Source organism: Cryptomeria japonica, chromosome 1, assembly GCF_030272615.1.
Source record: "Cryptomeria japonica chromosome 1, Sugi_1.0, whole genome shotgun sequence".
Taxonomy (NCBI): Eukaryota; Viridiplantae; Streptophyta; class Pinopsida; order Cupressales; family Cupressaceae; genus Cryptomeria; species Cryptomeria japonica.
Genome location: NC_081405.1, coordinates 424,264,745 through 424,290,001, shown reverse-complemented (window position 1 = coordinate 424,290,001; position 25,257 = coordinate 424,264,745). Strand labels below are relative to the sequence as shown.

Below are 25,257 nucleotides of genomic sequence, written 5' to 3'. Positions count from 1 at the left end.
TATCAAAAGAATTCTCAGTCATTTCAACTTATTTTTATCAAAATATCATCCTCTTTCTCCAAGGTATTCTCATGGGAGAGGAACATATCAAGAGAATAATCCATGCCATCCTCCATTGGTTCATCTAAAATAGGGAGATCATTGAGAGAAGTGTTAAAAATATCTTCTTACATCAATATGTCCTCTTTAGGGAGAGAAATTTTGGGAGAGGAATTATTGGTAGGTTCATAAAGGGGGTTTTCATATATCTTAAATCCTTTCAACTTAATAACCTCCTCTTGTAAAAGAAATTTGACATTTTTCCCAATTAAGAAAAGGAGACTTGTAATGAAAGAAGTGAATGCAATGAACTAGATGCAATCCACAAGATAACTTATAAATTAGGGTTTTTGTGAATTCAACCACTAAATTTATGTAATTCAAATGAGAACTAGGAGGGAACATTTGAATTTTGAATTTTGAAATTTGAGAATTGAAATTGGAACTTGCGAAATAATTAAATGGTGCAAAATTATAGAAAAAATGATTATTAAATTAAATGAAGAAATTGATTGAAAGAATAAAGAGAAATAATGCAATCTCCTAGGAAATCGAAAATGAAAATTATCCAAAAGATACTGAATTTCAAAATTAGGGCCTAGTGAAAATAACCTCTTAATTTTAAAATTGAAAATTGAAAAGAGGGAAGATTTAAATATAAAATTAGGGTTGTCCAAAACTAACCTCTTAATTTTAAAATTTAAAATATTGAAATGTTGAAATTTTGAAGAAAACAATTTAATTTTAAAAAACAGGGTTTGTTGTAATTAACCACTTAATTTAAAAATTTAAATAAAAAATGGAAATGTTGAAATTCAGATTTGTTTTCAACCTTAGGGCGACCTAAAATCAATTAAATTTCACAAATCTCTGGAATTGAGCAGTAAAATACAGTCAAAACAGACTCCCGAAATTTGAGGAGAAAACGTCGGGACTAAGTAGGTACCTACTTGATCCGTCCAAATTTTTACCAAAATTTCCAGGGAATGAAGATATTGTGATTTTAAAGCAAATTCCAGAAGGATGTGGGAATTGGAGATGTCTGGATATGTGAAAATAAGCCTTGGAGGTCAAAATAGGACACACTTAGGATGTTCGAGAAGATGATTAATTGAAAGAATAAAAAAAAAAAAAGGGCACACTTAAGGGCCGACTTTTGTGATGTTTGGAAGTGCAAAAAGAGGCTTTAGATTTAATTGAGTCAATTGAATTCTTAAAGGAAAAATTGAAATTGCACAAGATTAATTTAATTTTAAAAATTAGGGTTTGTTGCATAAATCGCTTAATTTTAAAATTTGAAATTTGAAAATTTGAATGTTGTAAGGAGAGAAAGTGAATTTTGAAATTGAAACAAGGACTCAAATTTGAAAATTAATTCAAGATGTACACAACCCACAAGTTCAATTTTAAAATTAAAAATCAGGGTTTTTTTATTTAACTACTTAATTTTAATTTTTTTTTTAAATTGCACATGTAAATGAAAACTTGAATTGTAAAATTGAAGATTTCTAAGATCATAAACAATCAATCCAAATTAGATAAATCACAAGCTCAATTTTGAATCTAAAAATTAGGGTTTTTTGTGACTTTAACCTCTTAATTTTTGAAAATTGCAAGGAAATTAAAAACTTGTAATTGAAAATTTGAATTGTAAATTGCATACACTCAAGCCTGAAAACAAAAATCAAAATTAAGGGTGTTCAAATCAGGTCCACCAAAATGTAAAGTGGAAAATTCGGGCTTAACAAATCAGGTCCACCAAAATGTAAAGTGGAAAATTCGGGCTTAACAAATTCACCACATGAAAGGGGGAAATCACTAAGCCGATTTTCACTTGGAGGACTTTACATTCAAAAGAGGGGATAAATCCACTAGATCCAATCATAAATGACACGAGGACTGAATACTAAGTAGATTAATTGTGTTTGGAATGTGTTTGAACCTCTTTTGTATGTTGAATAAATAAAGTGATGAAATTGAAGACAAAGTAAGTGGAAACAGTGAGCTATACATTCAGGATTTCGTCGTGCACCTGGATCCAAGAAGTTTGAGATGATTTGGAGCTGCTCTGTGAAATCTGCCAAAAGTTGCAGGGACTGTGTCCGGACCAAGTCGCTCTCTTATCGGTCCTCTAAACTTTCCACACATTGAAAAGGGTTTTTTCGTCTCTGAAAATAAAGCTAAATTATAGAAGTACAATTGTGCACTTGCTTCCTGCACACATAAAGAAGAAGGAAAGGGGTTGGGAATAGGGGTTTGCCTAAGTCAAACCTCGGTTTGGAATTAGCCTTTAAAGAAATACTGCAAATACTTGAAATAAATGATGGAAAGGTATACCCTCAGATCTGCAATAGATGATGATGATGCTTTGCTTCTTGAATGTAATCACATATGTTGTATTGAATGGCATGAACATGGCAAAACCCTAACACACACATGCTTGCAAATGAATGATGTAATATTTCTTCAATGGATAGATGAAGAATATGCAACCTTGAGGAATGCTTGAATGTAGTCTCCTTGCCTTCTCCAATTTGTCATGCCATTACCTTATGATTGATGGATAGAAAATGAGCTCGGGGAAAATCTCCTTATATACTTTCCTTTTGTCAATTGTTTAATTTCTGGACATGGGCTGACATGGGGAAGTAATTTCCTACTCATATTTGAGATAGAGCCTAGGGGCCAAGATAGGTCTTGATTAGGGAGGACCAGGGCGTGGCGCCCTGGTCCTTCCCTAATTTAGGTCAGGGACAAGGGGTTACATAGGTTGTAAGATAGAAAAATGAAGTTTGGTTGCACAAGAGAGGCATAAACGGGTCTCGATCAAGCATGGGGATGAGACCGGCAAGGTGAGGGCCCGAAATGCAGTCAAAATTGCAAGGGGTGCAATTTTAGGATGCTACAATATATATGATGATGCATGAAAGTTACTTCTATGTGATTTATGCAATGATCACGTTTACATGTGATTATGATGATCCACTAATGTTGAATGCAACTAAAATGAAATGTATTGTGCACTAATTAAATGAATGATTATGAATGCAATTAATTGAAATGCAACTAAAATGTAATGATATGATGAAAATGTTTTTGTTAATACCAAGTGTACTCAATCCTCAATAAGAAAGATAAGGACTTGAAGGATAAATATCTTAGGATATTGAGTCGTGGGAAATCTTTTTAATGTTATGTGATGCAAATGTGATTTAATATAATGAATGCAAAGTCGACAATGCATGCAAAAAAGTCATCCCTTTGGTTATCCCACTATTATTTTTATCATCATTGAGCTTTAAAATGTTGGAAGATAGTACAAAGATCAAGGTATAATTGAACCATGATGGCCTGAGTGCTTCTTACATAGTTTTTGATTTTGCAAGCCTTACAAGCATCTAGGTATATGCAACTGAGATGACCTGAGTATTGATTGCATTAAATAGACAAGAGTCAATCTTTTTCATATGTGAAGTGGAAAGGTCCTTGATGATCTCTTTGTCGATTATATCCTTGGACCCATTCACATATGTCTAAAGATCAACTCACAAACAACAGACAAAGAAAATATCATGCCCCGTCTTGGCTCCTCTAGCTGATGACATCCTTGAGTTGCTTAGGAAACATGATAATAAAAAACAAGATACGACTGATGAACATTCACGCTTATTCATATCATTTGTTAGATAAAATCATCTCGTTAGTTGATTTTTTAATCTTGATACGTCATTCAAAGTTTGTTTTAATGTTCATCATTGGTTTTCATGATCTTTATTTTGTGATGTCGGTCTTGTTATTTGGTTGTCTGTTGGTTTAAGCTCAAAGTGGATTGCCCCGACTAGGTTCAAGATTTTGCCCCCAATCTAGAAACAAACCTTTTATTATGGATACATACAATGATCACCAAGCCATGGTGAGGTGTTGCTTGTAATGCTTAAATATTTACATGGCTTTATTACAGATATGTATAATGATGGTGAAAATGCAGATGCATGACCTCGATACCAATAGAAGAAAGAGACGATTTATCACAAATAGCGTCCGTTTCTAGGTTTTCACCACTTGCTTTTATCACACCTTTTGATCTTTTTTCTGATTTTTTTTTAAAAATTAATGTTGATTTTTTCCCATCCGTGCATTGGATGACTTAAGTGTACAAATTCTCGAGGTGTATGCTATTGATAGGTTCTTCAAAAAGATCCCCTTTAGGTGTAGACGATTGATATGCCCCAGATCCATATGTAGATATGATGACAAAAGGACCCAGCTAGTTATTTCCCTTCTTTTCTCGGTCTTGTTGATAGCGAGAATTTTTATTTAGTACGAAATAACCAACTTGAAACATCCTTGGCCTTACTTTGTGGTTATAGCTTCTTGAAATTCTTTGTTGATAAGCTTTCAAGTGATCAAAAGCATGCTGACGACGTTCATATAGCAATCAACTCTTGTAGTCTGGATACCCGATACTCTTCTTCTAGGATGAGTCATTTCAATGATACTCGAAGTGAAGGTAGCTCGACCTCAATGGGTAAGATGACTTTTGATCCATACACAAGGGCATATGGTGTGGCTCCAATAGGTGTGTGAATGCTAGTACAATATGCCCACAAGGTAGGGTTTAGTTGGATTTTCCAATCATGGCCAACATTGTTGACATTTTTCTTTAGGATTTTCAAAATAGTCTTGTTTGAGACTTCTGCTTGGCCATTCCCTTGGGGATAGTAGGGTGTGGAGAATCGGTGTTGGATATGGAATATGTCACAAAGTTCTTGCACATCTTGCTTCTTAAAGGGTCTACCATTATCCGTGACAATGGAGATAGGAATACCATAATGACAGATAATGTAATTCTATATGAAAGAGGAAATTTGTTTTCCGGTGACAGTGGTTAATGGGACAACTTCAATCCACTTTGAAAAATACTCAGCGGCTGTGATAATGTACTTGTAGCCATTAGAGGAAGAAGGAGGAATATTTCCCATGAGGTCAAGGCCCCATTGACAAAAAGGTCATGTACATGTCTGTGCTTGTAGCTCCTGTGCTGGTGCATGTATGAGATTTCCATGAATTTGACACTTCTTTCACTTTCTAGCAAACTGAAAAGAATCTTTCTACATGCTCGCCCAATAGTATCCCATTTGTATGAGCTTCTTAGCTTGAGTAGGACTTCTTGAATGAGCACCACAAATACCCTCATGAACTTCTCGTAAGACTATTTCAGATTCATCACGTTCAAGACATCTAAGGAGAGTACCATCAAGACCCTATCGATAAAGCGTATCATCTATTAGGGTGTATCAGGCTGCTTGACGAATAAATTTCATTTTTGGTGGGATAGATCGGGTGGAAGGGTATTCTCTTTCAAATATATATAGATCGTCACATAGGTTGATGAATCAAGACCAACTAGACTGCAAATAATTTGGGAATCGAGACTGTTATATGCAGGAGCAAACAATTGTTCCACCAAGAATTCGTTAACAATTTTGCTTTTTAGAAATTTGTAGAAGCGAAGCAATGGTTGCCATGGCATCTGCAAATTTGTTGTCTAGCCTTAGGATTTATTCAAACTTAATCTCAATAAAGTATTTCTTGAAGTCATCTACCATTCTCTTGTATGGCATCAACTTGTCATCTTTCGTTTGATATTCATCATTTACTTGGTTGATGACTAGTTGAGAGTCTCCATAGACATGCAATTATGTGATTTTCTATTCCATTGCGACCTTGATACCGGTGACTAATTCTTCATATTCAACCACATTATTTGTACAAGGGAACATCAACCTGTAAGATTTTGGAATTGTGTGTCCTTGAGGAGTGACAAATAAGATTCCAGCACCTGATCCATGTTGAGTGTAAGATTCATCAAAATATAGTTTCCAGTGGTGTGTTATAATTGTAAGAACATTTGCATCGAGGAATTTAATGTGTATGGGATGATCATCTTGTAATGGTGCTTTAGCTAATTGATCTGCAATTACTTGATCCTTGATTTCTCTTCTATCCACATATTCAATGTCAAATTCACTCAATATGATTACCCACTTTGCTAGTCTACTTGTTAATGTGGCTTTGTTGAGAAGATATTTTGATGGATCGATCTTGGCTATTAGCTTGAGTGTATGTGTGAACATATAGTGCCATAATTTCTGAGAAGTAAACACCACTGCTAAACATGCTCTTTCAACGAGTGTGTAATTAAGTTCATAGCCACTTAATGTCCCGCTGATATAGTAAATAGTCTTTTCTTTGGTTGTGGAATCTTCTTGTGCTAACAAAGCTCCCAAAGATACTTCATTAGCTGATATGTAGAGTAAAAGTGGTTTTCCTTCTATTGGTGACATAAATATAGGCGGATTCATCAAATATTGTTTCAATTGGTTAAAGGCTTCTTCACATTTTTCATCCCACTTGAAAGAAACATTCTTATGTAACAAATGAGTAAAAGGGTGACATCTGTCGGCCAGTTGTGAGATGAATCTTCGAATAGATTGTAGCCTTCCTTGTAATAATCTTAGTTGACTGATGATCATAGGAGTTGACATTTCTATGATTGCTTGAACCTTTATTGGATCTAATTATATGCCCTTATTAGCTCAAACTATGTGTAAACACCTAAAAATGTCTCATTGATCATGTACTGATTATTCGTCCTATTAATTAAATATTTATTTAATTATTTAATATAATTAATCTTACTCTTCTAACTTAATCATCACCATCCATCTCGTTAATTAATCAACTTCTGTCCTTTAATCAATTAATCATCAAACCCCTTTCTCAAATATTAATTATTTAATTAATTACGATTAATTCCTTTAATTAAATAATCTTAATTATTTAATCATTCTCATTTCCAATGATTGAATAATTTCATTTAAACTATTTAATTAATTCATTCATTTCTCCAAATTCCCAAATGTAAATTTCAATCTAATTTCATTTCTTCCAAATTCACATTTCATCAAATTTGAATTTCATCCCATTTCAATAAATTTCATGTGAATTTCAACATTCGAAAATTAAAATTAAAATCCAAATAAGAATGAAATTGAATTTCAATTCAAAATCCTACAACACGTGTTGAAGATCATAATTGATTGATCAAATCAGTTAACTCTTCAATCTCCCCTTTTTCACTCCAAATCACCTTTTTTGACTAACTCATCTATTCAGTCTTCTTCCCAATCAATCCAGTCAACTGGCTAATCAATTGAGTCATCTAGTCAATCAATTGAGTTATCTCTTCAATCAATCCACTCAATAGATTAAACAAATAAGTTAACATATCAATCAAAATCAGTTATCTATCAATCAACACTTCAGTTCAATATCCCACCCAATCAATCCCGGAAATCTATAGATTCAACCTCATTTCTTCATTTCAATCGAATCACGAACTTCAAAATCTTTGTGCCACTTGCAGGTTATCAGCGCGATATCTTGGAGCCATCATACCACAAAGATGAGAAGAACAATGGAAGCTAAAATGTAGAATAGGGAGTTCTATTTGTTAATTTTTTGATTTTATTTTGCATTCACTTCTATTGATTTATGTTTATAATTAGTTTAATTGGTTAAGGAATTTCATGATTGTTCCTTATTTCCTAATTAGCTATGATTATTAATATGATTTTAAGCATGAAACACTGTGTATCCCAAGAGTTTTCTAGATGTGACTCCAAACACACACTTTTGGGGATTGAGTCGCACCTTGAACTTTTTTAAATGTTGAAATATTTTATCCAAGATCTCTAGATGTCCCTCCCTAGTGAGTGATTTTGCTAGCAGGTCATCTACACAATCCTCCATGAATATGTGCATCATGTCATGAAAAATTGTAATCATTGCATGTTGGTAAGTTTCTCCCGCGTTCTTTAATCCAAAAGGCATGACATTCCAACAATATGTACCCCAAGGGCATGTGAAAGATATTTTATCTTGATCTTTTGGTGCTATCTTGATTTCATTGTACCCTGAAAAACCATCCATGAGCGATAGCATATAATGACCTATTGTTAAATCTACAATTATGTCTATGTTGGGCAAATGAAAGTCATCCTTTGGGCAAGCTTTGTTGAGATCCCTAAAATTTGTACATAATTTGATGCTCTTATCTGGATTGGACATAGGTACAATGTTTGAGATCCACTTTGCATAGTCAATTGGTCAGATAAATACCACATCTAATAGTTTCTTCAATTTTGCTTTCACTATTAGAGCTATGCATGGGTACATCTTTCTTAGTTTTTGCTTTACTAGTTTCATTTTGGGAGCTATGGATAAGTGATGAATTATCAAATCGGGGTCCAATTCTGGCATATCAGTGTAGGACAAAGAAAAATTGATTTGTCTTTGCTTGAAAAACTTGATTAAATCTGGTCTTTCTTGTTTTGTTAATGATGCAACTAAGTGTATGATCTTTGTTGTTTCTTCAATGCCAATGTTCCTTGCTTCTATGGTCTCAATTAATATTGGAGATCTTTCCTGATAATGTTCGGGAAGAGTTTCAAGTCTCTCATCCTTCGGTGCCTCTCAGAAGTTTTCATGATTGGATACGCCCTCTCTTTTTAATTTTTCACGATCTAATACTGCCATTGCATGGTTTTCACCATTAGATCTATTGTTTTCTTTATTCATTTTTTGACTAAGAGTCTTGGCACTCCCCTGATTGTAAAGCTTTGCTATTGAATTCACTGGTGGAACTTGTTTCAGGATTAAAAAAATGGAGATAGTGAATAATAGCATCATCATTTGGAAAGGTGGCTATATCAAGAGGTTCCTTTTGTTCCCAAACAATGAGTTTTGGATATACCAAGGGTAGGGAATCATCTCGTTGGTCAAGGTCAAATGCTGTAATTGTCATAATGGAAATGTTGTTAGGGTGTTCAATAGTAAAGTCGAGGTCTATGATGTTACTCTCCTCAAGATTTTCTATCTCAATCGACATCTAATCATCCTCACTAGAGTCATCGTCAATATGTTGTGATCCAAATTCAAATGGTCAAGACCTTGAGCTTTGTCCCTCATATAGTATAGGTGCATATGCTTGTACCGCATCAATTTCTTTATCTTCACATGATTCTTCAGAAGGTGAATCCCATTCCCATTCATTTGAGTCTATTTCAAAACTAGCTTGTAATATGAGGATTTGATCATTAATATTGTGGGTGGCCTCTTCTTTTATCTCTTCTTTGTATCCTAATCTTGTCTTTTCTCTTGTATTGGAGGAAGTAGGCTGTATTGGTTCCACAATGCCTTCTTTTTGTTTTTCGATAAGACCTTTGCCATCATATCCCATCTTTTGCATGAACTTGAATCCATTACCACATTGATATGTTGGTAACCTGATATTTAAGGCCTCTTCTTTAGATTCATTTTCATCTTTGTACACACATTGTAGGATGTCTTTGTCATTAGTTTCATCAAATAGAGTGCCAAATTTTATAAATGAACCATCAAAAATCTTGATTGGTTTTGAAGATTGTTGTCTAGATGTTGATGGTTGTCCACATGACTTTGGAGAAATTGGTAAATTTGAGAGGCATAATGAATGCTCAAAAGAATACTCCCCGATTCCTTTATATTTCAATTGAATCTTTTTCTCAAAACTTTTTGATAAAGAAGTAGATAGACTTTCGGTATTGGTGGAACTAGAAGCAAGAACCTCCCTGTTATGTGGTACAATAACATCTTGGACTAGTTTGAGATTGTTTCATTATTGAAAGGGATTGGAGTCCACTTAAATTGTAATTTCCTGTCCATTATAAGGAGACTTCAAGCATTGGTGGTATGTTGATGGTACTGCTTGCATTTCATGAATCCAAGGTCTACCCAAGAGTCTATTGTAGGATAAATCTATGTCTAGGACTTGACATATTATATCCTTTTGAATCGGTCCTACTTTGATCAATAATACCACTAGTCCTTCAGAGGATCTTTCTTCATCATCATAAGCCTTTTATTGCGATCTTTCTTGTTGGATCTATTGTATTTTTTTGAAAATCCTAATGCATGATAAGTGTCAAGGTACATATATTTAAATCAACTCCTCCATCTATTAGAACACGTTTGACTCAGTGTTTATAGATTAGGACCTCAATGTGAAGCGAAGAATTTTGTGGATGATTCAAGCATACATCTTTCTCATAAAATGATAGATAGTGAGGTGTGGTTAAATGTCCCGCCATGGCTTGGAATTGAGTGGTATCCAAATTGGTAGCTACTATGGTATCCAATAGGATAGAGCCTTCTCTAGAATTTCTTTGTTTGTGGGTGATATTTTGAGAAGCTCAAATATAGATATATGTGCTATTCTTTTGTAATTGATCCACTATGTTGTATTGATTTGGAGGAGGAGATGTTTTGGATGTGGTATCTTTCAAAATGACTTTAGCTTAACCTCTTGCAGCAACATTTAAAGGTACATTTTCTTGTTTATCTATGATTTTGATAACATTAACTTGTGAGTCATATGTTGAAAGGTGATTAATCACATTGTCATGGACATAGTTTACCTTGCTACCTTTGGTTGAGGAAGAGGATTCTCCTTTTTCACAATTTGAAAAAGGATCTTTAAAGGCTCCATGTTCATTGTTTGTCTTATGTCCCTCAATGATTATGTCACCTTTATCTATCAAATCTTGTACCAAATGTTTTAATCTTTGGAAATCATTTGTCTTATACCCATTTCTTCTATCTAAATCATAATAATGTGAGTCATTCCACCACGATGATTTGACTCTTGGTTCAAAATCTCGTGTATTAGGTAGTATGAGATTATTTGCAAGGAGCTCTTTGAAAGCTGATTTAAGTGTCTACCCCAAAGGTGTGAATTTCATTCAAGGTGGATTAGGGGGTGGTTTTGGCCTATTGTTCTCTTGATTATTCGTGGGTGTAGTACCTGATAGATTTAGGATGGGTTGTTTTGGTTTCACGTTGTGTGCATCAACCGCACCATCATTAACAATGTTTTTGTTCCTTGTCCAGAACTTAGATTTATCATTGTTGTTATTATTGTTAATATTATTAGAATAGTTTGCCCCTTCTTTGTAAATATTTATTTCCCCTTTCTTCACCAAGGCTTCTCCAATTTTTATTCCATTCTCAATGAGTTTGTTGAAATTAGATGGACATTGCAATTTAAGTGCATAACTTATCTCATAGTTTAGGTTGTTGATAGATTTGTCCATCTTCTCTTGTTTGGGTATGAGTCGAGGATATTTGGTAGATAATTGTCTCCATCTTTGTAAGAAAGCGAGGAAAGGCTCTCCACTTTTTTGTCGTGTGTTGCATAGATAAAGCATGGGCACTTCATGTTCAACGTTGTATGAATAATGAGTGACAAATTTATCCACTAATTCTGCAAATGATTTGATACCAAGCATAAGTTTTGAGAACCATTCCATGGCTTGTCCTCCTAAGCTCTTTGGGAATAACGTCATCAAGTAAGTGTCATTATGTGATACCTCCACGCTTATTGCACAAAACTCTCTAACATGGAATTGTGGATTTGTTTTGCCCCTGTATTTGTCATATTTAGGCATTTATAAATTAGGAGGAAATGAAAATCATTTGTAAGATCCTATCAAAAGGGTACGGGCATATGTCCTCCAAGGAGTATGTCTTTGTTGTTCCTCTTTGCATGTCAAGCATTTGTTGTTGGAGAACTTGGATTTATCGAGTCAAGGCATCTAATGGATTGTTATCAACATCTCTTTTCCTTTGATCCTCTTTCAATTTGGTTATATAAAAATCAATGGGTAGTTTAACACCTTGATGTGCCAACATGAGGAAGCATTTTTCTTTATCGGATTTTAGGACCTTTTCCACAAACTTATGAAATTTAGGATCTTGTTACGCTTCTTGGATCAATTCATCAGTTATCTCATCTACATCTGTGTTTACAACCTTGATATTTGTGAAAAGGGTTCTCTTCTCTACCTTCCATGGTTGGTTGTGTTTCATTTTCCTTCTCTTTGAGTTTTTGCTTCGGATCTCTAATCAACATGGGCATACAAGTGATCCAATTGTGAATGTTTTGAAATGTTTTTGATTCAAATACTTGTTTGTATCAAGTTTACAAAGTTGAAATAGGAAATTGTGGTATTCTCCTATTGATGAGATTGTGTATGTCAAGATGTTAATGAAGTTTCCTGATTTAGGATGATAGATCTCGATTTTGAAAATTACTTGATTTGACTGATTTGAATGGATAGACAAAGTATTTGATTTGTATGTTTTGGAATGTGTAATTGGGTCACTTGTTAAAATCTGGCTTGTTCTGCTCAGAAAAGGATTATGTGTTTGATTGGAACTAGTAAAGCACTGAAAAGGGTATTTGAAACAAATTTTTGATTTTCTGTAGAATGTCAGGAAATGCCCTCTGTTTCTAATGTGCTAGATTAAATGCGTCGATAGAATAGGTATATGTGCTAGAAAATTTGTCAATTGCGCAATAATAGTGATCAAATGCGCTACAAAAGAGGTCAAATATGCTATAGAATAGGTCAAAAGCACTACAACACAAGGTCAAATGTGCTACATAATAGGTCCAATGCACTATAAAAAAGGTTAAATGTGTCATAACAGAGGTCAAATGCGCTATAGAATAGGTCAAATGCGCTAATCTATTGTGTTTTGGGGAGTTTTCTAGATTTTTTAATTTTTTTTTCAAATTTTTAGGTGAGTTTTTTGATCTTTTTGACTTTTGATTTCTTTGCAGGATGATTTTATGATCTATGACAAAAACACAGTAAGAAAACATGAACAATCAATGGGCTTAATCTAAACATCAAGTGTATGTTCTAGGATCTTTTCAAATCCCAATGATTTCCATAGGTTTTGAACAATTGAAGACACATCAATCAAACTCTCCTATTCTCAAGGGTCATTATAATATCACAACCCACAACTTGAATTCTCTATCAGCTCAAACAACCATATCACACCCTAGGATGCACTCATTTTTTTGCCTTTTGCCAGAAGTTGACCCGAAGATAATTTCTCCTCAATTGGATCATTTTCTTGGGAGCCTTATGGTGAGTTCTTGGGGGCGGATTCTTCCCCACCTTTGCATTGTGATATTACAATGTTTGTTTATTGACTTGGTTGGATTCTAAACTTATGGCTCGTAGTAAGGGTTTCTGTTTGGTGTGTCGATGATAAACTCCCTCAAGAGGCCTCCCAACATTTAGAACAAAGGCTTTACGCATCACAAGGATACCGGGGGAGGGCTATCAATGAACACTATTGTTGGATGTGATTTTCATCACAACCACATTTGATTATAGTGAGTTGGAATAACCTGGCTTTAGTTGTTCCCACTTAGGTCGTTCCCCTCTCACTTGGCCTTATGGGCTACTCGGGAGGGTAGGCCTTCTAAAAGGTGTTATTGAAATGCAATGAATTGAGAGAGTGAGTATAACATTTTGGTCACCCAATTAAGGGGAGTGCATATGCCTATCACTTTTACAAGCATGATAGACAATGTTCAATTAACCCTTTACTTAAGCTACATGTCTATTTTAAGCATGTAGATAAAAGAAATAACAATTATGTTGAAAATCTCCATGTTAGGTCCTGCAAAACATTGTTAGTAGTTTGAATTATTCTATGTTTGGTCTCCAATTGTCGAAAATTCACCTGCAAAATAGACAAAGGCACTGTTTAGAAAAATCATGGCTTTTGTTTCAAATGTGCTAATACATAATTTAAATGTGCTAGAATAATTGTTAATTGCGCTACATATCACATCAAATGCACAACAAAATGTGTCAAATGTGCAAGATAATAAATTAAATGTGCAACAAAATGTGTCAAATGTGCAAGATAATGAATTAAATGTACAACATAATGAATCAAATGCGCTAAATAGAGATTATATGCACTAGAAGAACTATTAAATATGTTATAATAAAGATTAAATGTGCTAGAGTTTAAGTTGTATGTGCCGAAATGAAACTCCGGATCTGTATCTGTCAAAAAACTGCAATAAATTGCTAAAAACGGGGTAGGGCTCCATGGTGGGTGCCAGAAAAATGTGTACTAGAATTTGTGTTAATCAAATTAAACACTAAACATATCAATGAGACTAAATTGAAAGCAAATTAAGAGAAAGAAATTTAAAATTAGCCTTCTTGTGAATGTTTCATTGTCCTCTATCTCCAAGGATTTATCAAGTCATATTAGCTCTCAGATTTATGCACTTGTGGCTTTCAAAATGACAACCTAGAGAACGAGATTGAATGTAAATGCAAGAAATTCTTCCTACAATGTATGGTATTAAGCTAGATGAGATGCAAATTTGATCTACATTATGCTAGAATGCTCTATTGATCTATGCTTAAAGATGAAAACTATGCTATGCTATACTAAATGCTCAAAGATTGTTGGCTAATTAATGAAAATGCTGGAATACTAACTGCTCTCTTTTCTTAATAGCTTCTTCTAGACCTTGATTTGTGTAAACGAGAGTTAATTTATAAATTTTTCAAGGCTCATGTCCTAGGTGGCAAAGATGGACGATCAAGATTTGATTTGAGAAGCTGAATGGTTGGAGATGAGAAGTTAGAGAAAAAACTGGATCATGTTTCCTTAAGAGGAAGCAAGTGCTATGTGGAGGATGGAGAGAAAAAGGGAATGCCAAGTGTCTTCCCAATTAGTTGCAATGCCACGTGCCTCTTTACTTTGTTGAAGATATTTGTGCAATTAATATTTGAGAATATTTAATTAAATGAGACATATGTTGATGTGGCATGATAAGATGGGTTGGTAAATGATGTGGAAATGATTTTAGGATAAGAAGAATAAATGACATGAATCATATAAATAAATTAAAAAAATATTTAATTATGCTAAGAGGAATCTACAATGACATCAAAATGTCCATAAACAAAAATTCAATTTTAAAACAATTTGACATGCAAATGACGGGCAAATGCATGAAATATGCCATCTTTTGATTTTTGTGGAGGTGTTATTTATTACTCCAAATAAAATAGAACCCTTGCCACTTGTCTCTAACTATATGAAACAGTTACATTCAAATGATAGTGGAAGAGTGCCATAATATTTAAAAGGGAACAATCAATAAAATCAAGTAGTGTTGAGAGGTTAGTGGAGGAGTGGGCTTGGCATTATAAGACATCTCTCAATATAATTTACCTATATTTTTTAAATATAGATATACTAATAGTTAAAAAAATTAGACATTAATTAAATAACATGTATTTAATTAATTTTTCTCAACTCAATTTTAGATGTATACAACATATAATCTCCTTATTGTAAACCAAGCTTGGATCATTCAAAAAAATAAAATAAGAAGAAGACATTGAGTTTGATTAGCCTAGTCCTCCTCTTCACTTAGGTTTGCTCACTCCCAAAGGGTTAGGAAGAGGCGGGATAGTTGTGCAATGGAAATTTTGTTAGAAGTGGTCCACATGGCAATAGTGCCACATGTTAACATTCATAAATGAAGGGGACACCTATGTTGATCGATATGTACATTCTATGAAATTAAAAATATTCCATAAAACAATTTATGATGGAAGAATTTTTTTAAAATGTTATAGCAAATAATCAAAAACCCGGCTGACCGATTATTACGTCTGTTTGAAATTAGGGTTGCTATGTAAGCGAAGGTAGTTTGGCGGCAGCAGCAGCAGCGCGACTATTAATATTGTATTTCAGTATTTTTTCAAAATCATTACCGCAGAGGTGCTTGTCTGCCCGGAGAGCAGAGGCTACAGAGCTGTTTACTCACTTCGAAATGGCGTTTTGGGGTAATGACCTTTTCATGTGCTGTATTTGTTCTTTGCATGAAACAGTTGTCAATAGGTGGAATCGATTGTTAGAAGTTCAATATTCCAATACGGGTATCAGTTTGTGTGATTATGTTACCAGTTGGTTCTGCTCTGATGTTTGTTAGATGCTAAAAAAGTTTTCCATTACATTCTCAAATCATCAGTGCAAGTACCTGTTGGATTTTATATATTAAAACATTTGAGAATGATGAAGAAACCATGGTCGTTCTTTCGTTTGCTATAAGAGCATTTTTAATAAATGAACACAGAACATATATGATTTTATGCTGTAATATGCTATTGCTCTTTTGATAAGTTGTAGGATAGAATGATTTGCCGCATTTTTGTCTTAGCTCTGTACCCGCTATGCTTTCATTTTTTGCTGCATTGAAAAGCATCAGATACGAAATTTGGCGCCCTCCGTAAGGGATATATTAGCATTTTATTTATTTATTTTTTCTGCCCAACAAACTATTTTGTTAGCCAAGATAATTCTTCTGGAAATACACGCAAGGGCTTACAGTCATAGTCAATGTTGATGAGACCATATGCAACAAGGTGCTAAAAAACAAGAAAAAGTCAATTGAAGGAAAGGATGGCCATGAGAAAGGAGGAAGGGAAGGTTGATCACGCATTGGTCATGTTAATGATTAGTTTTTAATTTTTTTAAAGGGCCAATGCACATGTTTCCGAAGTGTCCTAGACGAAAGTTGGACAATTTGGTGTCGTAGAAGAAGGCTGCAAATTGTTGTGTATGTTGTAATGGTAAGACATAACTTTCAGTTGTTATTAATATATTATAGATGTTCTGTCAATGCTTTAAAATAACTGTAATGTATCTTCCCTAACAAAAGGTGTCTTACGTCTTTGAAATCTTCCAATAGTTTTTCAGTCAAAGCCCAACAAGCGTTTGTGTGTTAGTAAGACCATAGGCAGCAGGCATATCTCAAAAAGGGAAGTGGAAATGTATTGCTTACAGACAAAGAATTGCTGAACGGGTCAAACTATTCCTCATGGAAGGGAAAATTGAAGACCGTTCTCCAATGTGATGATGTATGGGAGGTACTTTCAAAAGCTAGTTGATCAACAAAGAGCCTGGGATAAAATAAGCAAAAATGGCATTGATGCTGATTTCTCATTTCATGGAATAACGATTCTAGACATACATTCACAATGTTGACATCAAAATTCAGTCAGTTTATGAGGTAAACAACCGATCCAGAATGTTGTACCTCATTAAGAAGATACATGCTTCCAAAATGTGGGAAGCAAAAAAGAAAATTAATTCTTGATATACTTGTAATACATAATGAATCAGATATTCGACATCCAACAAACAGTAGATGAGAATAAGTTAATTTTGATTATTTTACAAGTTCTTTTACCTTGGTGCGCACACATTTTGTGGCATCTTTAAACACATCCAACAGAGTTTCATATATAAAGGATTGGCAGGACCTCCATTTCAAAAAATTGTGAGTTATTTTCTGACTTGTGAGTACGAGCAAGCTAGGTGTGGCTAACAAGTCATTTGCTCAAAAAAATGCTAACAAGTTTTGGGTGAGAACTCTCCATTAACTTGAGAAGCAAGTTGTGGTTAGTCGCGAGTCTCATCAGAAAGTTCACTTGGTAGTGTGAATAAATAGGCCACAACTGTTTTTTTTTTTTTTTTTGATACTTTATCATCAGAAAAAAGGGAAACAAGTCCCACAATTACAAGGAGGTCATGTTCCAAAAGGCAACCCATGGAAAAAGAAGGGAACTACCATCTAAAAAGACATCCTCAAATAAAAAGTATGGATGCAAGATTCTGATTTTTTCTTGCATGTTTTAAACTGAAATAAGTTCCTCAAAAAGTTTGTGTTCCCCTTCCATGTAGTAATTTCTAAATGCATGCATGCTTTTCTAAAACCATGGAAGCTTTCCATATGCATGTACCCAAAGTTTGAACTTTCCTTGCATGTTTAAACAAATATAATTTGAACTCTCCTTGAATGTTTAAACAAATATAACTTTTTGTAAAAGTTAGTTTATCACTTTTCATGTTGTAGTTTCTAAATGCATATATGCTTTTCTAAAAGCATGCGCTCTTTTTATATATTTTTAAATTGCAAATGTGTGCATACAACCAAAAGAAAGGAGTTAAAAGGGATGATGCGCCATCCTCATAGAATAGTCTTCTTTAGTGATTTTTAAGAAATCACTATAAATTTCCTTATTGATAATGTCCTTGCTTTTTAGCAATAAGGAGTGCAATGAAATTTAATCACTGACTTCTCTAGTCTCTTTGATTGCTTTGCAATGAAATCCATATGTGCTTAATATTAGCTCCTAGCTTTATAAACGATTTGTATTGGCCACAAGATGTCCCAATATTCGATGTTTGGTAAAACGTGTAGCTCAGCCCGATTCCAATGACAAAGCTCCATGAGCGAATGAAATATGTTGTGATTCCATTTGAAGGTTACTTTGGTCCCATTTTGCATTGTGGTATGTTAGGTTTGATGTTGCAAGGTATGAAAGGGTTCCGAACGCTTTGCTTGATGAGCTCTACACTTTCTACTTTGCATTGCGCTTTGTTGTTAGTGATATCTTCTTGAAAACTGATTCAAATGTCTTGAGACCTAAATGTTGTATACATTTGCTTCTTTGTCACGAGATAGATTGATGTGTTGCAGTGGAATGCGGTTGGATTTGTTGGGATGGTCTTGCATCATATAGACATGCCTTACTTTCACACCTCCATTCGCCCTACAATAATTTTAGTAGTTTGGACATTATTTCTTGGTTTTGGAGCCTTATATACTTTCCTTTCTTGTGTTCCCCTTGTTCATATAACCAAGAATACTTATTTTTCTTTGCCCATCATTATCACTTTGTCCATATTCTATTTAAACATAACATTCCTCCCAATCTTCATCCCACGTTCTATTTGCCCTTGTGGTTTCTTACTCAACCCCTCCCAAACTAACATTCATTTAGCCATTTTCAAAAAATTGTTTTCTATGTTCTTGTATAATTAGTATAACTTTTTACTTCTTTTATTTCTTTTTATAGTACATGTGTCTATGTTGTGCTCCCTTTTTTGCATGCATATTTCCCTTATTGTAGTTCTTCCTATTTTGACATTTTGGTGCTATTAAGGGGGAGAAAACAACAACCAAAGTGCTATATAGGGAGAAACCAATAACCAAAGACACCAAAAATCATCACCTTTGCACAAAGAACACCTTTTGAAACCAAGAAATCAAAGAACACTAGTAGATTGCTCTATTATGCTTTTGCCCTCTACCGCCCAAATTGCATCAATTTCCTTTTCCAAAGTGGTAGAACCTAATCCAAACACCATATCTCTAATAGAATGAGAGGTGGGAGCCCCCCTTGCTTGGTGCTATCAAGTGATAAACCAGCAACCAAAGTACCATTTAGGGAGAAATCAACAATCAAAGACACCAAATATCAACGCCTTTGCACAAAGAACATCTTTGAAACCAAGAAATCAACAAATGCTAGCAGAGTTATATTATTCCTCATCTCGTCTAACATTTCAAGTAAAAAAATAGGCCAGTACATGAAAACAACAAACAACATGTTTTTTCATAGTTATGATTTAGGCTCTTGTGCCCTTGTCTCCTTGAGTTAATTACATCATTTTTTAAATTTTTAGCATTTTCCATGAGTTAAGTCACCTTAGATTTAAAAAAATAGATGACAACCTGGAAACAACAAAAAATGTGTTTATTTCACGTTCATGATTTATGCTCTTGTGCCCTCAACTCCTAAACTTAATTGGATTTATTTTGACTTGTGAGTGATTTTTGACCAATTTGATACATATATTGAGTGTGTTACAAAGGTATGTAACTTTATTTTTGTTTTTGCCACTTTTTTCCTTTTTGTGGTTGTGTTCTAACACATTTAGTGCAGAGTAGCCAAAAACAACTTTGTCCCTCCCTAGGCGTGCATATCCCTGTAGTCGAATTGGATACGTATCCAATATGGCTCAAATACATGCCAGATGTTGTATTTACGTGTGACCAAAAAACCTTGATTTTCCAACCATGCCAGATACTATGGGATTTTTTTTTTTAAAAAATTTAAAGTTAATTCTCCTAAATTAACTTAAATAAACTTCATTCATGCAATTTTTAAAGTTGTTTTTGGTATAAACAAAACCTACACAAAATGAGAAAGACAAATGAAATGTTTTTCTATTTTAGCAACCTATTTTTTTGGGTTATTTTCTAATGCAACTCTTCTATTTTTGCTTATTGTAAATTGTTAAATCAACTTCTAATTATTTATGTAGCAATTATGTGTCTATATTACTTTTGAAGTAATGAAAATCTCTAATAACTTAGAAAATTGTGTTAAATAAATGTGTGTTTTTAATGAATGTTGTATCTAGCTGCCTCCATATTGGGGGTCTTAAAAAGAGGCCATATCTGTATTCGATACCGTATTGGTATTTGTATTTGCATCCGTGTTTGCAACTTTGGTTTAGAGTATTACTTTTAATATTTCATGTTTTTTTTTTCCTTTTCTTTTTTCTTTTAGAGTTGACAAATTCTGAATTTTTTTAGAGGGATAAACACTTTTGACTTGGAGCTATGAATGAGTGAGGTCACAAATAAGGGACCTCATCCCCATTTAAACATTCAACAATAGCACCTCGGTGGGGTTTGAACCTGGATGGCAAGAACAACACCACAACTTAACCATCACGACATGCCAATACGGGCATGATGAATTTTGAAGTTGAAGTTTAATTGATTTTTTCCTTTTTGCTAGGATTTTTAACTTTGTAGGCAAATAAACATAAACAAGATAAAGGGTTCAAGACATCTAGTCCATATGATTTGAGTGGGCTCTTCTTGGATGAAGCTTTGAAAAAACACTAAGGCCATATTTGAAGATTAGAAGAGATTTTGGCACAAAAAAGGTTGCATTGTTTTTTGAGGAATGGACATGTGTTAGGTTGCACTTGGCAATTAACTTCGTGTTGGCTTCAAGTGGGTAGTTGGTGTTCTTGAAGTTGATTGATGCCTCTTGTGAAGTGAAAAGGCCTTGAACAATATGTTGAAGTGGTCTTAGAAGTCGGTATGGAGAATGTTGTTATGTTGTGAGTAGTCATGCAACGATATAAGTAGGAACATAGTGAGATCTTGCAGAGAGGCAACCTACCTATTTTTGAAACCATGGTGTTGCAAATTGAATTAATTTTCTATTTTGAGGATATAAGCAAAACTCTGATGGGTGAAAAATTTGGTGGAAGAGTGAGAAACATCATTAAATACATCTACAATAAGCCTTGGGGGCTTAACCTAGTTACGAGTTCATATTCTTGGTGTTGCATTGATTGATAACCACTTAACAAAAAAGTGTGACAACAATCTATCACTTAGGCTTGAGAGGACCTAAAAGCCTACTTGAGTTGAAACAACTCTCAAGATCCTACTTTGTTGTCTATCGAAGGAAGGTTCCATGCATTAAAGGTTAAGTTGGGTTTCAATTTATTGGGCATTACTATTGCATGTTAAATTTATTAAAGTCTACCTATCAAAATAGAGAGCACTCATTCATCCATTACAATAGGCGACAACACTAGAGAAAAATCCATCATATTGCTTAGAACATAGTATATTTGTGCATGTTTTTAAGCTTTGTGTGGGCTCATTTCCTTCATAGTGTGTTTTGTGCACATGCACTTTTTTTGAAATACTCATTTTCTTTGTATGCTTTTGCTTGAATGCTCATTTGACTTATCACACATTGTTTCCTATCATGTCACCTATTTTTTCATGGATTCCTAGTCCTTTTTGTGCAATATGCCCCCTTTTTATTTGTGTGATGTTCTCCTATTTTACCCTTGAGATTTATAGTGTTGTAGTCATAGATGGATGGGGATTTGTACTTGATAATGGTCTTGTTGATAGCTGTTGAGTCTTTGCATATTCTCCATTCTCCATCTTTCTTTGGTGCTAATATTGCATATTTGTAGCTGATGTCATCCTATGTGCCACTTTGTTTGGCCAACTTGCTCTAGGTATGAGTTCTATGTGATGATTGATAATCTTGATTGGTGGTAATTCTTTTGGCACATTCTTTGATACAACGTCTTGGTAGTCAAATAATAATTTAGACTTCCTTTTTTGGTAGCGCGTCTCTGTATTTTGGCTGCTACACTTCCTTGAAATTAATGTAGAACACATATTTTCATCTCCTAGTACCTTAAAAAATTTCCTTCCATCTACTAAATAGATTTTGGCTTTTATGCTCTTCTTGCCTAAGGGATCAAGATATGCTTCTTCCCATTCAATGCCATGGTGTAGGTGTTCTTTCGTCTGCGATGAATTGCTTTTTAATCATATTGCCACGGTCTTCTTAAAAACATTTAACATGCATCCATTGGCATAACATTGCACAATTCCTCATCATTATATGATTATATGTGGAATTTGCCAAACATTGCTCACTCACCAATATCTTATGATCATCTTGAATCCATGCAATCCTATATGGGTTTAGATGTTTTATCCTCTTCAAACTCAACTTCCTCACCATCTCTTTAGAAACCAAATTATCTGTACTATGACTATCAATGATAACTTACAACACTTGCCTCTTGATTTGTATATTGTTTTGAACACTTTACCTTTGTGCTGGTTTTTCAGTTGATTCAATCTGCAACACAACTCTCTTCATGACCAATGATTCACCCCTCCTTAGGTTTTCCAACAGATCCTGGTGATCCATTAGGTTATTCCTTTGTGTATGTTACTCTTGCATTTTCTCCCCTCTTTTGCTACCACTCCCTTGATGACATTCAAATGCTTGATGTGCTTCGCATTTGAAACATGTTACTTTGAAAGGCTTCTTGCCAAATCCTTTATCACTCTTTTGATATCCATCATTGTAGTAGGTACTATTACTTTCTCAATTATTTCCGTAGGAACTTCTGCCACTCCTCTCTTGAAAATTTTCGCTTCTTTCATCTTTGCAATATCGACTTCCCTCCTTGTTTTGTTAGGCGTACGGTCTCCTTTCATTGCGTTGCAATTTATCTCCCTAGAATCTTCCTCCTCGACTTTTTCTCAACTTTTAGTGCAAATCAATAGGCTTCTTCCATTGTTGTCATTGTTACCAAATTCAATTCTTTTTGGATGTAAGTTTTGAGTCCATTTATGTATTGTGCCACTTTCTCCTTGCTAACTTCACCATCTCTAGTTTTGATGATCATCTTATGAAGCTCCTCAGTGTACTCCTTCACCTTCTTCTCGTTTTGCCTTAAGTTTTGCAATATTTTCAACATTTCTACCTCTTACTTAATGGGTATGAATTGATTCTTCAACTTTTTTGCCAACTTGTCCCACTTCATGATTCTTTCTTTTCCTCATCTATTTCTATCTAATTGGACATATCTCTACCAAGTTGTAGTATGACCCTTAAACTTAGTTTTAGTGAATTTGACCCTTTTTGGATCTTCAATTTCCTCATACTCAAAATTAGATTCCATATTATTTATCTAGTTAATCAATTCGTCAAGATTTAAAATACCAACATAATTAGAAATTTTGATTCTAGGTTTCTTATTGATTTTGGAAATGGCTTTTAACATTTTGATTTGGGTTGACTCTTCTTTGTGGTATGGACTTCCCTTCTTGTTTTGCTTTGCATATGATCTCTCGTCATTGTGTTGTAGTCTTTCTCCGTGGAATCTTCCTCCTCTACCTTTTTGCCTCTTTTCAAATCTTTTGTTCAACTTTTCCTCAACTTTCAATGCAAATTGATAGGCTCCTTCCACTTTTGTCATCCTTACAAAACTCAATTCTTCTTGGATGTTCGTTTTGTCATTTATTTACCATGTCACTTTCTCCTTTCTACACTGTTTTCTCCTTTTGCCTTAAGTTTTGCAATCTCTTCAACATTTCTAGCTCATAATTGGTAGGCATATATTGATTCTTCAACTTTGTCACCATCCTATCCCTTTTTGTTATTCTTTCTTTTCTTCTATTTCCATCTAATTGGACTTCTCTACACCAAATTTAAGCATGACCCTTCAACTTAGTTTTAGAAAATTTGATCCTTTTCGGATCTTCAATTTTCATATACTCACTATTCTTCAATGTCATTGATCTAGTCAATCAATTCCTTAGGATTCAAATTACCAAAATATTAGATATTTCAATTTTGGGTCTCTTATCGATCTTGAAAATAGCTTTCAACATCTTGATCTGGTTTGACTCTTCTTCTTTTTCTGTTTCTTCATTCAAATCTGGGCCTTGAATTCCTAATTCATCATCATCACTCTCATCTTCATGTCTAGGGTTTAGACCTCTTTTCCTATCTTCGTCTACAACATCCAATTGGATCTTCATCATTCTCATCATGTCCAACATTTCTTTCATCTTTTCGACAACATTAGTTATACCGAGCTTCCTGCTTGGTGGCATCTTTCTTTCGGATTTGGTGCAATTGCCTCAGGTCGGCGGTCTAACTACAAGGTTGCAATTGCCTCACAATTGGCCTTTGTTTGCTCTGACACCACTTGACGTAGTCACAAATGGAGAGTCTGCAAAAAGGATTGCCCAAAAGTTAACACAACAAAATATCATGAACAAAAAGAAATTCTCATTGATTCAAATAACAAAATGATTACAAAATGCTTCTTTTCTTGTTACATGTAGATTACAGATTGGCTCACAAAACGCCACAGGCTTATTACAAGCTTATATGCAAATATGACAACAAAACTCAGAATAGCACTTGAATCCTAACTCAAACTCCTCTATGCTAATTTTCCAATCACTAACTTCACTAGTCACTTTGTTTGCTTTGCAATGAAATCCAGATGTGCTTAATATTAGCTCCTAGTTTTAGGAACAATCGGAACAAAACTATAATAGCTCCTAGTATTAAATTTGTCTATAATACTAGGATAGTGTAAATTTATAATTAATACTATAATCCTAACTTATAGAGGATCTCTTCCCATGAGGCCATTTATAATTAATACTATAATCCATACTAGGAGCTATAAAGCACATATTATCCTAACTTATAGAGGATCTCTTCCCATGAGGCCATTTATAATTAATACTATAATCCATACTAGGAGCTATAAAGCACATATTATCCTAACTTATAGAGGATCTCTTCCCTTTTTTGTATGCACATTTCTCTTATTGTAGTTCTTCCTATTTTGGCATCTTTCTCTCCTAATAAAACTTGTACATAGTCTTGTTTGTGTGTATTTATTAGTATGTATTATTTTGATCAGGTGACTATATTATTAGTTTAATTACACATGCTTGATGGGCTTAAAACTAAAAATTGGGGTGGGTTAATCATTCTTTTCCATTAGTCTCTACCAGACAAATCCTCCTTGTCTTGCATTTTAATGTCGAGA

General features: G+C 34.1%; 1 protein-coding gene across 1 annotated transcript in view; it reads left to right on the top strand.

The window, feature by feature from the left end:
* The first annotated feature begins 15,612 nt into the window (after positions 1 to 15,612).
* Positions 15,613 to 25,257, top strand: part of LOC131065199 (peptidyl-prolyl cis-trans isomerase FKBP53) — a 61,499-nt gene continuing 51,854 nt past the window's right edge. The window contains exon 1 of the mRNA XM_057999655.2: positions 15,613 to 15,827. Coding sequence (XP_057855638.2) covers positions 15,815 to 15,827 — 13 coding nt within the window. The 5' untranslated portion in view covers positions 15,613 to 15,814. The remainder of the gene's footprint in view (positions 15,828 to 25,257) is intronic.